Source organism: Panthera tigris, chromosome X, assembly GCF_018350195.1.
Source record: "Panthera tigris isolate Pti1 chromosome X, P.tigris_Pti1_mat1.1, whole genome shotgun sequence".
Taxonomy (NCBI): Eukaryota; Metazoa; Chordata; class Mammalia; order Carnivora; family Felidae; genus Panthera; species Panthera tigris.
Window position 1 is genome coordinate 80379720 of NC_056677.1, and position 16990 is coordinate 80396709.

At 38.1% G+C, this 16990-nt stretch overlaps 1 protein-coding gene across 3 annotated transcripts in view; it reads right to left on the minus strand.

The window, feature by feature from the left end:
• Positions 1-138: 138 nt before the first annotated feature.
• PCDH19 (protocadherin 19) overlaps positions 139-16990 on the minus strand; it is a 134792-nt gene continuing 117940 nt past the window's right edge. For all 3 annotated transcript variants that reach the window (XM_042974798.1, XM_015542228.2, XM_042974797.1), the window contains one exon: positions 139-1046. In XM_042974798.1, coding sequence (XP_042830732.1) covers positions 463-1046 — 584 coding nt within the window. In that variant the 3' untranslated portion in view covers positions 139-462. The remainder of the gene's footprint in view (positions 1047-16990) is intronic.

A 16990-nucleotide genomic window follows, 5' to 3' on the forward strand; every position in this document is an offset into this window, starting at 1 on the left:
ACACAATAAATGACCATTAACTTGTCTACACTACAAAACAGTGGCAAGCTTATTAAAGATGTCCAGAGCTTTCTTTTTCTTTCTTTTTTTTTTTTGCTTTTTTTAAATGTAATCCTCCACAAACAATGGTAATTTATATTATGATTTTGACATAGAAAAATACACAAATTCAAACACTTAATACATAATACTTTTCACAACTGAATTTGTCTCTGTTTCCCCAACATCAAGGCCCCATGAACAACTCAAACCAAAGCTAATTTGCTCCAACTGAACACCCCTGCTGCTTGTTGAAACAAGAGGGATTGTCAAAGAATGATAGTCACTTATAAACAATACATTTAGGGAAAGCTCTGAAATCACAGCCACTCAAGAACCAACCATTAATGAGCAATTAAAACAATCAGCTCCTTCTTCTTCAATAACCAGTATGGATTCTCTCTCTTCTTCCCCTAGACTGCTTTAGAGAACGATATCCTTCAGACGCTTCATACCAGGAGATTCTTTGTCGCGACCCTCCTTCAGAGTGGGGTTGACCTCATGGATGACTTTCTCGCTGTCGGCTCCACGGGGCTCAGCTTCAGAGGGACGAGAAAGGCCATTGTTGACATACTGCTCCAGATCACTGGCAGGGGGCGCCAGGGTGTAAGACATGGAGGGCTTGGTGGGCAGAGGGCTCTTGAGGTGTAGGGGGGAGGTGATAGGGCTAACAGCCTCACAACCATTGCCCGCCTCCCGAATAGCGCCATTGAGCTTGGGGCTGCAGATGGTCACATCAACAGCTCTTCTGCCTTTCAGGGTGGGCCTCTCCTCAGCTGAGTGGTCACTGACATCTTTTCCAAAGGTTGCAAAAGTCCGCTTGGTGGGGCCGCAGTCGTCATAAGCCTCAACATCAGCAGCAGTAGCTTCAATGGACAGAGCTATGACATTCCTCACATGCTCAGGGGACTTGGACCTGGTGGGCATGGGGTTCCGGGGCATCCAGCACCTGTCAGAGTGGCCAAGAATCCTGCATTCTTCCCTGCAATGAAATCCTTCATTCTGATCTGTTTGGAGAAAATAAAATGTCAATTTCATCAGCTTTTCCCAGGAATCATTGTTACATCCCAGTGTTCTGTTTTCTTAGGTACCCACAGACCCTTCTGGGAAATGGCACTTCTAGATGGTCCTTTATTGCCTTTTGGGACAAGTGTGAAGAATTGGATTTTTAAAAGGCTGTAGATCTCCCCCTGTACACTCATGTCTTTTATTATTAGTTTTGTTGTTCCCACTGCTGAAAAAACTAAAAACCTAAAGGTAAACATGTTATGATGAAAAAATGTATTTAAAAAAAGTTTAGGTGCACCTGGGTGGCTCAGTTCGGTTAAGCGTGTGACTTCAGCTCAGATCATGATCTTGAAGTTCGTTAGTTCAAGCCCTACATTGGGCTCTCTGCTGTCAGCGCAGAGCCTGCTTCGGATCCTCTCCCTCTCTCTGTCCCTCCCCTTCTCACACTTTCTCGTTCTTTCTCAAAAATAAATAAACATTTAAAAAATAAAACATAAAAAAGTTTATCCTGAGTGTCAAGGGGCTGAGAGTCAGCATTTTTATCAACTCCAGCTAAAAATCCACTGCATTTGAAACTAGTTACAGCAGAAGAGGGAGTGGAGGAAGAGTAGGGAATCCAACAATCAGTATATCTGAGAAGTCTTGGCCATATTTTGAACAACAGCACTGCTAACCATACTTCCACCCTACTTGTCAATGACATGCCATGCTTAATTTTAGATTGGTATCATGCTCTCTTTGAAAACCCAATCACTTCACTTCTTTTTGACCATCAGTTCTGCCAGCCAATCTTCTCACTAAGCCATTTATATGACTTGATTTCCCATTAGAAGGAATATACTGATATCTTTTCCTTCCATTTGACCCATAAGCTTCAATTGACCTTGTCTACACATCACTCATAGATTGAACATCATTTAATTATATTCAACTAGCCATCCTTCCTTATCTTTCTTATCTGCAGTTTTATTAGGGTCATATTTCTTAAAATAAAGAAATCTTTTATGGATTACTTTAATCCTATCATAGAATATCTCAGCAGTTAGAATTCAGAATTTTTGGTGAGACTTTTTTTCTCTCTTCTCAAGTCAGGTTCATTCAGAGTTAAGGCTTTAATTTGACTCTTAGAGAAGCTTTCTACATGGGTTTCATCAAACCATAGACCCAGGGTTAATTTCTGCCTGTTCATTAGGAAATTGTTCATCTTAATGTCTGGTTATAGCCTTAACTTTCCAGATCCATTTTTATTTATGTTACATTCTTGTATGATGATGACCTAATGAAAATTTTCATCACATTGTACAATGCATCAAAATATGAGCAGTTTAACATTCACAGAAAACCTTGGGGTATAATCAGAGGAGATGGGGAGACAAGGAGAGGTTGCAAAGACAAAAAAAACATGCCAAAAAAAGCTGAAAATATATTGCTGTGATTGCTTTTTGCTGGGGGAAGAAATCAGAAATTCAGGGCCTTGCCTGATATTAGTCTATATATAACACATCTTATACACTTGTATTTCTTGTTCGCTTCTTATTTTTAAAAAAATGGCATAGGAAAGAGGCAATGCTCTGACTCCTTTGTTAAAGGCTATCTTGGTAAAGGGGCACATACATATGAGGGGGGATCGAGAAATAATGGTTGAATTGGATGTATACCTCATCATTTGGAGAAAAAGCATTGGAAACAGCTAAACATCAAGGCCTAATCCAGGCTGAGTCCAGATTTCAACACAGCTCTGGGAGTGGCCTTTGACCTAGTTTAAACTACTGAAAAGCCAATCACAGCTAAGACCCTTTCAGTGTACTGGGACACAATTTGCCAGTTTATCTTTAAGATGGACATTTTATGCTCCCTTTAAGTGTGAAAAAGAAAATGCAGACCAGATGTGAATAAAGCAAAGCAGCCACTTCTGGAATTGCATAGAACTGGTAGAGACTATGGGCTTGCCACCATGTAGTATTGTGGCTAGGGATGGAGGTATGAGAGTAGAGAGGAATCATTTTATAGCATTCAAATTAACTGCCAAGAGGCTGGCTCCAGCTGAAACAGAGGTCAGCTAACAATTCAGTAATTCCTTAAGACTCCTCTTATGTGCTTGTTTGTGACTCTATACCTTGTTACATCTTGGCCTGAGCATAGGCAAAGCAAAATGTAAAACTCTAAAATCCACACATAGTTGTGGATATTCAAACACATTGTCATGTACAGATAAATGAAGGTAGGTATCTTTAATTCAAATGTAAACATAATTAGGGATGAATTATAAATTTGCAAATTGGTCTTCCCTGATTCTGAACTTGTCCCTAAGATTTGGAAAGATAAATAAATAAATGAAATGCATAAGTTTGGAACAGGGACACAAATCTCAAGGCCACTCCTTAAATCAGATTTTGACAAAATTTTTTTTTAAATATGGAGAAAAATAAAGCTTATTTAATGTAGGTGGTAATATATATTTGTTTTGTCACAATATTTCATGAAGGACCTTGGTGAGAGAAACCTAAAACCTCTGGCAACAACTTATATCTTAAATAGAAGGCATAATAGGCAGCAATGATTAAGTCATGATGGATAAGGAAGTACTTCAAATAGGAAAAGAAGAGAATTTGTTATTTTGTGCAAATGTTAGCAAAACTTTTTGCAGTGATTACTACCCTCCTCAGGAGTTAAACTGCTGTCTCTTCAGATGTAGGCAAATAACATTAGAAAGAGCCTACCCATGGTCCCAACCAAAGCAAAAAAGGAAAATGATGAAAATACCATCTCAGGCTTTGCTAAAACTTTCGAAGTTCTGGTGGAATAGAAGAGCTGAGAGGCTCTGTTGTGTTTATATACATGTCCAGCCACATGGATGTGTTTAATACTGCTGCAGCTCTTTATTGTGATTCAGACTTTAGGTGTATCAACTGAAAGATTCCAATGATCAGAGACAAAACTCTAACACTAAAATAGTTCAAGGTAATAGTTACAAGAGCAATGTGTTACCCTCCTCGGAAGTGATCTGCAATCAATGAGGCAGAAAGGGAAAGTTAAAGTGAGTTCTAGTTCCTAAGAGCTCAAGTAGTTACTTCTAAGTAGAAGTAGTAATATAACCTGCAAGCAAGTAATGTGGAAATCAGAAAGGCTTCCTGGATTGTACTCATATACATCCACTTAGCTTAATCTGCATCACTCCCTGAACAAAATAACCTATGACCAAATTAGAAAAGCTCCCTGGATTGTACTTACAAACATCCATTTAGCTTAATCTGTATCACTCCATGAACAAAATAATCTACTACCATAGCAGGGACAATTTTGTAAAATATAATGAAAGGGATGGTAGTACCAATTATGAACAGATTAAGTGTTGCTAAAATTTGTTGTATGCACGTAATCAAGAAAACATAACTGTTAGGAAGTATCCCCTTCTTGACTTAACTAGTTCCTACTCATCTGAAGCACACATAATGAATTGCCCACCAAATATCCATACCTATATTTAATATTTCGGAAAAGAACCCCACTTTTGTTAGGATTTGTAATGTACCAGCTAAAAACAAACCCTGCATTTTCTGGCTTCCCTTGTAGATAGATGTAGCCACATAATTAATATTGGACCAATGTTATGAAGGCAAAATATCAAGAAAACTCCTTAAAAGTAGGAGGGGGTGATGTAACTGGGAGACCCTGTTGTCCTTATTCCTTCCTGCTTTGTCCTGTCTGGAATGGAGACATAAAGGCTGGGCCTATAGCATCCATCTTACTATCATGAAGCAACTCTGAGGATGGACGTCACGTGCCTATGGATAGCAGAATAGAAAGATACAACAACTCTGAGATATTGAAGATATTGTAGATCCATCTCACTAGTTCATACATGAACTTCTTTCATATAAGAGAAAAAATAAGCCTCCCTCTTGGCTAAGCCACTGAGTTATTTTCTTTAGAGAGAGAGGGGGGTCTTTATTACCAGCAGTTGAGCACTATTTATAACTGATACATTACCCATGTAATATATTTTAAATTTAATTTAAATTTAACTTTCTCAAGGAATCCTTGCCTGATCCATTAGACTAAGGTACATTGCATACCACCTTCTTTTATAGCACTCATTACAGCTGTTTAATATCTATATTCAAATGTTAGCTTGTAAACTCTAAATGAGCAAAGATTATATCTATTTTGTTCCATCCCATACCCAGAGAAGGTAGCAAAGGATCCAGCATAGAGCAGGTACTCAGTAACAGTTTAATTTAAATGGATGAAAAAGGCACAAGAGTGATAGCAATAAAACAAAGAATATTGATCAACACACCAGACACTGTGCTACTGATACAGCTCCTAAAAGTGGAAATTACTATTCTATTTAGTAGAAACACTATGAAAACCTACAAAGAAAACTATGTAGCTGTATCAGAAACAATAAAGTAAATTTATCACTTGAGAAACATTAAGGTCAAGTGTCATTTAGTCTCTGAATGGTTTCCTATATACTATAAGGAGGTCTTAAAGGGATGTATCATGCTTTGATGTCCAGTTGAAGATACATTTGTCATGTACCTTGGAGTTTTCAATTCTAACAATAGTTAATGGGGTCTATACTCTGCTAAGTTAACAACACAATAAGCAGAAGCATCAGTTTTATGAAATGAATGTCCTGTTCAAATATCAAGCATTGTTTCTTGGCATCAAACACAACTGTTGTTAATTCCTATAAAATATAAACCAAAAATGGGACCTATAGTGAGCCTTTTAGACCAACTTCAGATACTGACTCCTCTGGAAAAACTAATTAAAATACGTATGGCAAAAATTAATGCTCTATATATGCCATGGAATTACCAAAGGAAATAATTATCCTGGAAAGAGTTCTTAAAAGCATTTTAAGGCCTGCAGAGTTCAGGAGAAAGAATATCCATCCTGTATCTGTAACTTAACAGAATACCAATGGGCTCAGTGAAAAGGAGAAGAAAGGCAGGAAGGAGAGAGGGAGGGGGGAGGAAGGAAGGAAGGAAGGAAGGAAGGAAGGAAGGAAGGAAGGAGAGCTGGAAACACTATGAAGGTTTTAAACATTCTGTCTTGGTTTTGATATGATGACATCTTAAGGACTGGGCTCCTTTTGGGTGTTTAGAACATCCAGCAAAAATTCAATAAGGGCTTAGGACTTTGCAAAATGACAACTTCCCAGAGCCATCCCAGGTTGCAATTCTGAGAGGAATTTACACTCACTTCCTAAAGGACCCAAGTTTTGGCAAGAAAAGTTGGAGCTCCATCTATAAAATATTCAAGGGCACATCAGTGAAGGCTGAGACCTTCCTAGAGATTCATGTACCAAAGACACTAAGCTATCCTGTAGCCACTGGAGTGTAATAAGAAGTAAATCACAAATTACACTACAAACAATTAATTGTCTCTTTCTCACTCCCTTCTCTTTCTTTCAGAATTTTCTCCCATTTTAGTTCCTCCCTAATGCTTTCTTTTTATTCTCCTGTTCTCTAGATTCCTACTTGTTAGCAGCCCTTCCTATAGCACCATTGGTCTGACAGACAACAGGAAGAGAGGGTAAGATACCAGAACGGTGTGACTTGTATTCAAAACATCTATGTAGTATTATTTTATGGATGCCAAAGAAGAGCTATCCAAAAACCAGCCCTTGTAACAGAGAGAGAAATTTCCACATTTTTCATTCAGTGGGTACAAGCATTAAAAGTCCTTGTTAAGATAATCCATTACCAAATTGAGATCATTGGGTTTTCTTTGGTCATATAGAAAATCCATGGGGAAAGAGACCCAGGATAGGAGAGTTTTTATGGGGTAAGTCTACCAATATCTAGAGGTAGAGATACCTAGAAAGGGCAGAGTGGGGGACAGGGTATAGGAACAAAGATCCTGAGACTGACAAAAGGATGTTGCCAAAAGACAGCAGATAGGCAAAGAAGAAAGACAGTCCTGATTAGCATAGCTTGGCATTTTCAGTATGGGTAACTAAACAGCACGAATCTGCAAAGTTGAGTTTTAGCTTGGGATGGAGAGGATGGCTGAAAAAACTGATGGACCCCAATCTTGTCCTAGACTATTTGACAGATCAGCATCAATTAGCAAGTGCCACTCAGCACTTGGCCTCTGTGATACCAAATGGCACATAAGCCTCTCTCCTCATTCACAGTCTATGCACCTAAAATTCACTTACTCCCAGTGCAACATGAAAATAGATTAAAAAGTTACCCCTTTCAGAATTCAAAGCAATTGAATTATCTTCAATGGAATCTTCAGTACTGAGCTTGTCAAAGAGACAAAGTTAAAACATATTGAAGTAGAAGTGTTTTAGAATTGAATATTTATCATAGATGATAGTGTTGCATGTACAGTCATACAATCTAAGTTGCAATTTGGGCAATCACAATAGTTCCTGGAGTTTTCATTTTTGTACTAGGATTCAATTAAATTCAACCCATAAAGAAGAGATTTCAAGATGTGTATAAATATAAATCATTTGTGGTGATGCATGGGGAGTAGGAAATGAAGCAGAAGGCTGCCTGGAAAATTGAGACTAAGAAATAAGAGGTGCTCACAGTGACTGAGATAAGCAAAAATTGACTAAACTGGAATCTTTGCATTTTGGCTTCTATGGTAAAAAAAAAATTATCTAACAAAGTGCTGAACTTCAACTGGATACTTAGAAGCCATTTGAAAGGCATCTTTACAAGTAAAATATGAGGTGTCAAAGAAGGCCGTTGAAACATTTCCCTAAAGGAGGAACACTGAGATACCGAAACTCTGAGCAAAGTGGAGCCATTTTTGAAAGTTTCATTCTAAGATGTCCACCGAATTAAGTCCCTTAGCCCATATTTGATGGACCCTTACAACACGTAGTCACTTCTGTGAAGAGTTAAAACCGGGTGTTTGATTTTGTGTAGATTAAAAACAGTCAGACCATTTCAGACATTTTACAGGTAGTTATGCTCCTGGCAAGATAGAGCCTTCAAATGATGTTTACAAGTAGCGCTGAACTAAAGTCATCACCAACTTGGTTTCATTCTTTCCTGGAAAATAAGGAAATAGTTGACACATTATTAGCTTCAGAAAAAAAAAGCCACATTTATACTGGTCATAAGCTTCTGGATATTAGACAGAATGTGTAGTGAAGATGGCACAAATAAGACTGGTAAAGAAAGCAAGAGGAGCAAGGCATGTTATCCAGGAGAAAAGATTTTCCTTTTTTTAATGAAAGTTTAATGTTGGAGAGAGAAAAAAGCTGGTGTTCCTCTTAACAGGAACTGACACTTCCTTCAGTAAAGTTCCAGGATGTCCAGTTTTGTAAAACAGGCAATATTATACATGGGTCAAAAACAAAAAAAGTTTGCAACTGTAATTTCTAAATTCTTTGAAGATTCTTGACTGCCAAAATGTTCTTGTTACTGGGTGGGGAAGCTAAGAAACAACATTAGTGATTCTACAATCACTTCTTTCATATTTGAAAAATAAAATGCTCAGTAAACCAATCACTGTCCCTTGCAATGATTCATAAAGATAGTGTATGCCATGTCATTACCTAGGTAGGAGTCACTAGAAATAGTCATTGGAAGCACACAGTGTCACAAAGATTAATATCTATTAACTACCTAGGTTGGACTATTCATTACCAACAAAAGCCTCATAGAAAAGTCTAGCATTATCTTGATGTTTCAGTGTAACTTCAGCAACCATCTGGAATACTGTAATTGCTATGACACTGCTTCTGGGCACAGAAAACAGCACAATCATTAAAAAAAATTCATTTGAAATATCTTTCTAGAAGCTAATAAATTTTACAACAATTTCATACTTCCTCATTGCAACAAAGAAAAGCTTAGTCCCAGACAAATTAAAAGTAAATTGATTGCCTTAGGGGAATCTATTCAAACATCACTTTTACGTGTTAGAATCTATCTTTTCTCTTAGAACATTAGAAGGAGGGAAGGAGAGAAGGAGGGAGAGAGAATGAATGAATGAACCTTGGATAAGGGAGTGAGACAGAAGATGGAGATAAAGAGTGTGAAAGGGAAAGAAGTGAGTATATGAAAAAGACAAGCTATAGCAACAAACGGAGAGTGAGACACAAGAAAACCATTAAATCCTTGTTTGCAAAACCAGGTAGAAATCAACTTAAAATAAAATGCAAATGTGTCACTGAGGTGCAGGCCTAACATTTGTGCTGGAATTTATGAATAATAACTATGAATAATGAATACCAAAATTGAAGGGATCAAATACACCTTCTATGTTTACTTGTCATTATCCATCTTTCACGGACAATGCTCAGTTCTATTCTTTTGCTCCTTTCCTTAGAAATACTCACAATTATTCTTTTTCCAGGTGTTCATTTAATCATACTAGTAGAAGAAAGCAAGTTCTATTTTTCAGGTTGTTGCTTCAAAAGCAATTAGACAAATTCAGAAGTGAGAACAATTAATCTATTCTTTGAGGAATCTTCATCATTTGAAGGTATGCTATGCTTGACCTGCTGCTCCTATTAGGAGGAAAACGTCCTTTACACCTTTAGCACATGGCAGTTCTTATATGAGCCCCTGGCCCTTAGCTTGTCCAACTCTTCTTTGAAAGAAAGAATGGCTGCTCCATCTGAAGTATCATGGAAGTCTTGAAATCTCTTTGGGCCACAGCTGTGGGGGCTTTTTCTGAGTTGGCTCGAACTCTGAATTATAAGAAGTAGCAGAAGGCTTTTAGGTTGAGATGACCTGAGTTAAGACACTCTGACACAAGTCTAGTAAAATCTATGTAAGTACTGATACATAGTAAGCCTGGATTATAGACACAAAAATATATCACAGATACACATTCATGTGCACACACCACCACCAGTCTTCATCACTCTAAATACTCATTACCATTCACAAGTTAAAACAATGGAGCATGATATGTTGATTATATCTCAATAAAGCTGGAAAAAATTAATGGAGCAAATCAAAAGATTACTAAAAACTAGCCTGGTAAAATTTAAATTCTCTGTCCATTTAGTACAGATCACGTATCTACACCCTTGGAATAATCTGTTTTTCCAAAACATTTCATCTCCTGAACTCCAATTCATTGCATTTTCCCCTTGTTGGTTAAAGTGCCAGTCTTTCATGAGTTGGTCTGCAAAACATGTACCTAATGAAGGAATGCCATGCTGTGGCTAGAGAATCTCTGAGGAGTATAGTTCTACGTTCAGAAAACAAGACAGCACTGGGAGTAGAGAATTTGAAGCTTCATTAAAGCCTGCATTCTTTCTATTCTCTGAGATTCCAATCTAGCAGTTACAGAGAGAGAGAGAGTGCAGACTTGTTTAATATCAGATGTTGAATTCTAGCACAGAAATATTTGAAGAGTAAGTTGAAATTATTAATTAAATTAAAAGTTTCTTTGGCCCTAGAGATTTCTTATCCCCTTAATTCCACTTTGCAACCTTTTTTTTTATTTGATTCTATCAGTGAACAGAAAATAATCTGGCTTGTTATTAAAACTGTAGATAAAATAATCAGCTGTGGCAAAATGCAAACGGTGCCTAGCTGAAGATCTAAGGATTGTCATCTGTCTATATATTTAGACATGGCACAACTCCTTTATCTATCCTAATGGTGGATTGGAGGCAAGGGGTAGAAAAAGATTGGAAAGGAGAAAAGAGCAGGGCAGATGCAGAATTATATTTTAAAACCTCCTGCTGGCATTCAACGAGCTCTCTCCTGTGATTAATCACACACACACACACACACACACACACACACACCACAAAATTGCAATGCTGACATAGCTTCCTGGATAAGATGCTTATATAGGACAGTAACAAACAAGGACATTGACAAATGGCTTTATTCTCCTGGGGAATATTGGTCCCCCTTCTTCCAGAGTTTATGCAAACTGAAAAGTTTATACATTTAACACTCTGTTATCCATTCTAATATGGGAAGTCAGCGGTATTTCAACAAAGAAATCACTCATGAGTAATGATTTCACGGAGACAAGAGTGGGAAAATGAACTGTTTGAAATGAGTCTAATTCCTTGTGTGACGGCTAATAAAAAGAAACATCTGAACATGGTGCTTGAGAAGCATTTTTGTATTGTTCAACAGACTGAAAATAATAGCCTTTTTTCTGGTCTGCATTACCATTAATAACAGCCTTCCCTTCTGGTCATCTGTGTTTACAAAGAGAATAAAGATTGACACAAGAGTTCACCTTTCTTCTGCACCACCCAACTAGACACAGATTGTCCAGATTATTTTTTTTATCACACACAAACCAACTTTTATTTTCAAAAGCAAAGTTAATCAGAGTACCTATATGTTTCAGAAATTACTTAGGAACTGTGAGGAAGCCAGAGAATTTCCAAGGTAGTTCTCAGAAAGGTTGCTTGAAGAGTGAAAGAGGATGCTCACATCTTGCCTTTGTTTAAGGAAGCTCTTAAACTCTCCTGAGAGGAAATCTTCCATCTTCTCTATTTACTTTCTCCTGACCACACCCTGAAGATTGTCCAGAGAAGGGAAATAGTAAATTGATTATGACTAGATAGTGCAATCCACAAACTGCAGGTTGTCAGCTCCTCCAGTGCATTTAAGATGGAATTGCCTTTACAAAATTTCAACATATTCACAAGCATTGCATAAAGGAATATTCCCCTAAAGTTCAATGGACCTTTTATTCCCACCTATAAATAATAAGTACTGTTATGAATTAATTCTCATTTCTCTTTAGTCATCTCATCTCCCTTTTCTCTGTTCCATAGTATTCAACTTGTTTCTGCCATGCCCAGAATAGCCTCTTGTCTTACCATTTTTTTCAGACTCTCTTCCTTCAGCTTTGTAGTATTTCCTCATCACATCAAATCTTTCTGCCTAGAAACTCACACCCCCAGGGAAGCTATCAGGAAGAAATCAGAAACAATAGCAATGGCCAAGTCTCTGACAGAAAATCCACCAATATGGAATAAAAGCTGTTCTCTGGGACATTTCCTCCTTCCCACCAAGGAACCTTCAGAATAAGTCTAATGATTCCATGGGGGTCCCTCCAAATATTAGAAACAGCTCTGTCTGGAATTTCCTTAGCAAGGTATGTTACCAGCACCCCTTATAATAAAAACTTGGAGAAGAATATTAACTGCACAGCTACAAACATAGTCTGCATATCCTATAACAAAGAGACCACATTTCTTTATTAGAAGACTAACTGGTTAACATTTATCATAAAATAACATTTAAAAACTTACATGGGGCGCCTGGGTGGCTCAGTCGGTTGGGCGTCTGACTTCGGCTCAGGTCATGATCTCACAGCTCTTCAGTTCAAGCTCTGCGTCAGAACCTGGAGCTGCTTCAGATTCTGTATCTGCCTCTCTCTGCCCCTCCCCCGCTGTGCGCTCCCCCCCCCTTCAAAAATAAATAAACATTAAAAAAACTTCCATTTCCCTCAAATTCTAAAAAACTTGCCATGAACTTTATGTCTGTCCAAAAAATCAACAGCGTATTCAATGAACTACTCAACTATTTGCTCATTGGAAATTTATAGCCTAATGGTCCTCTCCTGTTCGTCATGTTAGTATCATCGGGCCATCAGCCAAAGCTTAGAGAAGCTTCATCTTGGTGAACTGTAATCTCTAGTGTCAGATATAGTCATCCTGAGTAATGGGAACTATAGCTTGCCAAAATCTATAGCCTCCCTGTCTGTTCCATCCATCAAATATGCTTAAAAGTCCCAAGGCACAAGCCCAGCAGTCTACAGATCCCAATCAAACATCAATAGCTTAAGTGTAAGTGATTGTAGATGAAGTACAAGCCAATGTGTTTCCTTTTCAGTTGCAGGAATTCCAGTGCTATTATCACACCCATAATGTTCATGTCTAATGATTCAGACAAGCATCCAAGTCTGTGTTATGGCATGTTTTGCACATGCTACAATTACAGCATTCAGCATAGCACTAATAGGGATCCCAGTTTCAAGTTCCACACATACCACATGGATGGTATTGACAGGACTGCCCCCTCCCTGGTTAGATATGAGGGAAGACATAGGGGTTCCCATATGCCCTGCTGCTAGTATAAAGGCCTGTTAATGCCTTTTCAGACTCCCACAGCTAGTAAACAAAGGAATGCATGTGTATACATCACAGCCTAGAACTCTCCAGCAAGTCTCTTATTTTCCTGACATCCCAATATTGCATCAAAAGATAATTTATTGAATTCCCCCCATCCTATTCTTGAACATATGATATAAAGTCAGTGCTCTACCAAAATGGCTTTTCTTCTCAAACCAGAGGCTTTCTATTCTACAAAAGAATATTGTGTCTCTGGGGCACTGTTTTAAAATAAGTTTCTCAGGAAAGTAGTTTTTCAAATAGTTCGTTGTATCAGGAGTGAACATAGCCAATTGGGTTATCCCTATATGTGATAGCATTCCAGTGCATTTAAAACGTAATGCTTTATAAGGAGGGCACCTGTTGGGATGAGCACTAGGTTTTGTATGGAAACCAATTTCACAATAAACTTCACATTAAAAAATTTTTTTTAATGTAATGCTTTATTTTCTTCTTTGATCAGAACCATGTCCCGGCATTCACATCCAGTGGAAAGCCATCTGCCTTAGTTTTAATTATTATTGACTTTCCCCAAGAATAACCTGGAATATCCAAGGCATGATAACCTGCTATTTCATCGGAAAGCCCATACCTTGGAGCTCAGGAATATGTATGACCATGTGCCCCTTTAGAGGGACAGAAAAATTACTAGACAGATCCCAGATTCTATTGAACTGAACAAAGCCAACTTTGTATATAATCATGAGTGGAGGAACTGGATGATCCGTAATATTTGTAGTTGTTATGGAGAAAACACATTTCCTTCCACAATAATAGTGCTCATATATAAAAAGTCCTTAGTATTACTGAGCTAGTCATTATGTAAACAAATCTCAATAACAAAGCCAAGTCCCAATATCAGAACAAATTTGTCCTTTCTGAACACAATAATTCTCTGCCCTTGCTTACAGTGATCACAGAAAGAATCAAACTAAATATAAATGCAGCTATAATTTTAATACATATTTTATTTTTATTGTCATATTTAATATTTCAGGCTTTCTTATTTTTTCCAATGTCCTCCCTTTGTTTCCTAGCACCATAACTGGAGGATATGGCTTTAGATTTTCCTAACCCTTACCTAGTTCTCATTCTCTACTGAAAAGAAGCGATGAGACAGTATAATTAACACCAGTTGCCCCATTTTCACTTCTAACTCTAGGAGCTGAGCAAGCCAACCTCACAGGGTGTGGATTGGAGTAGGTAGAAGAATGTCTGGCTCTCGCCCAGCCATGATGGGCCTCTCCCAAACTGCAGTCCTCCATTAGACAATACCTAATTCTTCAATCATGTTAACACAGATGGAACTGTGCAGACCTTGAAAATCATGCAAAACACAGACTGGGTAAAACTGCTCCCTGCTTCATTCTGGATTTAATCCTGTTTATAAATGAATAAATAAATGTAAATTAAATTCTTAGTGTTGAGGTAACAGCTACTGGGAAAGAAAGGGAAAGCTCCCTTCCTGAGCAGAATGTTCATTACCATGATTGCAGCAGCCCAACAGGGTGAAACTTTCTGTCTGCTAGTAAGTAAGCAGCAGCCAATAAAAACTCAGTCCAGAAGTAAATGCAGTAACAACAGGAAACATAACCATTCACCTCAGAAAACAATTCATTGTATGACTATATGGAAAAGCTACTTATAATGAAAAGATTGGCACTACCTCAGTGAGGCAGGGTTCCTGACCATTCTGGCCCTTGAGAGTATGAGTGAGTCTTCTCTTCCCTTCACAGAACCCCCACCATGAGTTTGCCATGTTCCTGCTCACCAACATCAAGGACAGATGTCCCCCAGCTCCATAAGCTCCAAAAGTAGGTAAAAATAGAGGATAAGCTCAGTCCTAGGCATTTGGCAATCATTCCTACTAAGAACCTAAAGCCATAGGGACTGGTGAAGAAAAAAAATTAACATTGCTAAGTTGGGGTGTGCAGAAAAGCAACGTCTAACCTTTGTGCTGCAGCACTGTATCTAAAGGCAAGTTTCTCTCAAGAAAACAATGACATAAATCACCTTTACTGGAACAACTCAAGACTTAATCTGCTCCTTGTTAAAGGGAAGCTTACTACCCTGCAGCACATCTGAACCCAGCTCTTCTTAATGAAATGTGCATTCGTAAAAGATACCATCTCTTATCCAGAAGCAGTGTAGCATAGGGTCTAAGATTGTGGGATCTGGAGAAGTACTGCGTGGTTCAAGTCCCAGTTCTACCACTTCATAACCTTATCATATGGAAGTTACTCAAAGTTATTCTCTGCACCTTGGGATTTTTTTTCCCCGTCTGTAAGATAGGAATAATAGCACTGACCTCCTCGTGTTGCTGGGATAGTTTCAGGTGGAAATGCATGAAAACCAAGTTAAAGAGTGCTTGGCACAAAGGAAGAACTCACTACATGTTAGGTATTGTTATCCATCAGGAAGCTCTGATTCTTTGGGATAGATGGAATGCAAGCTGGCCTTATTCTTAGAAAGGGATATTGGGAGAGACCCTATGTTAAAGACATCGCCCTCATCAGGTCTGCCTTGGTGATCCAAATGCCATTAATTTTTTCTTTGTATTATCATCACATTAAATAAGTGAAAAGGATTAAAAGGCACGAACATCCAGTTATAGAATAAATGATGGAGATGAAAAATACAGCATAGGAATATTGTCAATAATATAATAACATTTTATGGTGACAGATGGTAACTACGCTTACCAGTTGTGAGCATAGCATCATGTATAGAATTGTCGATTCACTGTGTTGCACAACTGAAACTAATGTAATATTGTATGTCAACTATACTTCAATAAAAAGAGATATTAAATGCTATTTTGAAAAGGATACCAGTGAATTTAACAGGTCCCTTGGAAAAATTAGGACCTTGGGGAAATGAAACATGAACAGATAAGTTTATATGTGGGAAGCAGAAAACAAGCAAAGAAAGCCTGAGAATTCAGGACCCTGAGTAGAAAGGCAAATGGTGACCTAAATTAAAACTTAAGGGGAGGGGTGCCTGGGTGGCTCAGTCGAATAAACATCTGACTTTGGCTCAGGTCATGATCTCACGGTTTGTGAGTTCGAGCCCCACATCCGGCTCTGTGCTGACAGCTTGGAACCTGGAGCCAGCTTCGGATTCTGTGTGTGTCTCTCTCTCTTCCCCTTTCTGACTCCCACTCTGTCTCTCTCTCTAAAATAAGTAAAAACCTTTAAAAAAATAAAATTTAAGGGAAGTATTAGATGCCTGTGCTCCCAAATGGAGGGAAAGATGCAGGCAGATAGATATGATCACACTGTAGACACAATGTTGCCAAGAGCTCACCCTTACATACTCCTTCTGAGAATGTAAGCAATGCTCTTTCTCTTTGTGCTTTCTTTCCTCCTAGGTACAGAGATAATTCTGACTCTCTGTATCAATAGATCTCATCATTTAAGAAAAATAACCCCACACATAAAATGCATTCAAATTTAAAATTTAGACCTCAGAAAGGAAATATTAACATGATAGCTAATATGCTAAGTATGAAGAACTAAATTGAATGAGGCACATGGGGTGGAGAAGCCAAAACAGGCTGCACCAAACACATTTGAAACAACACTGCTAAACAGACAATACAGAAGGAAGGCTTGATTAACAGGGAGCATAATGTGAGAAGGGAGTTGGAGTGGCATGAAGAAACTAACTTGATATCTTAGATGTAAGAGCATGGTATGATAAGCACAAATCCCAGCAATTAACACTGGAAGTGAGTAAGCATAAAATTAAAGGCCAGAGGGTCATATAAAGTCAAAGCATCCAGGGAAAAATAGCAATCACTTTGTGAAAGGCAGGTACATAAAAGTAAAACAAAAAGACCAATGGGTAAGAGGG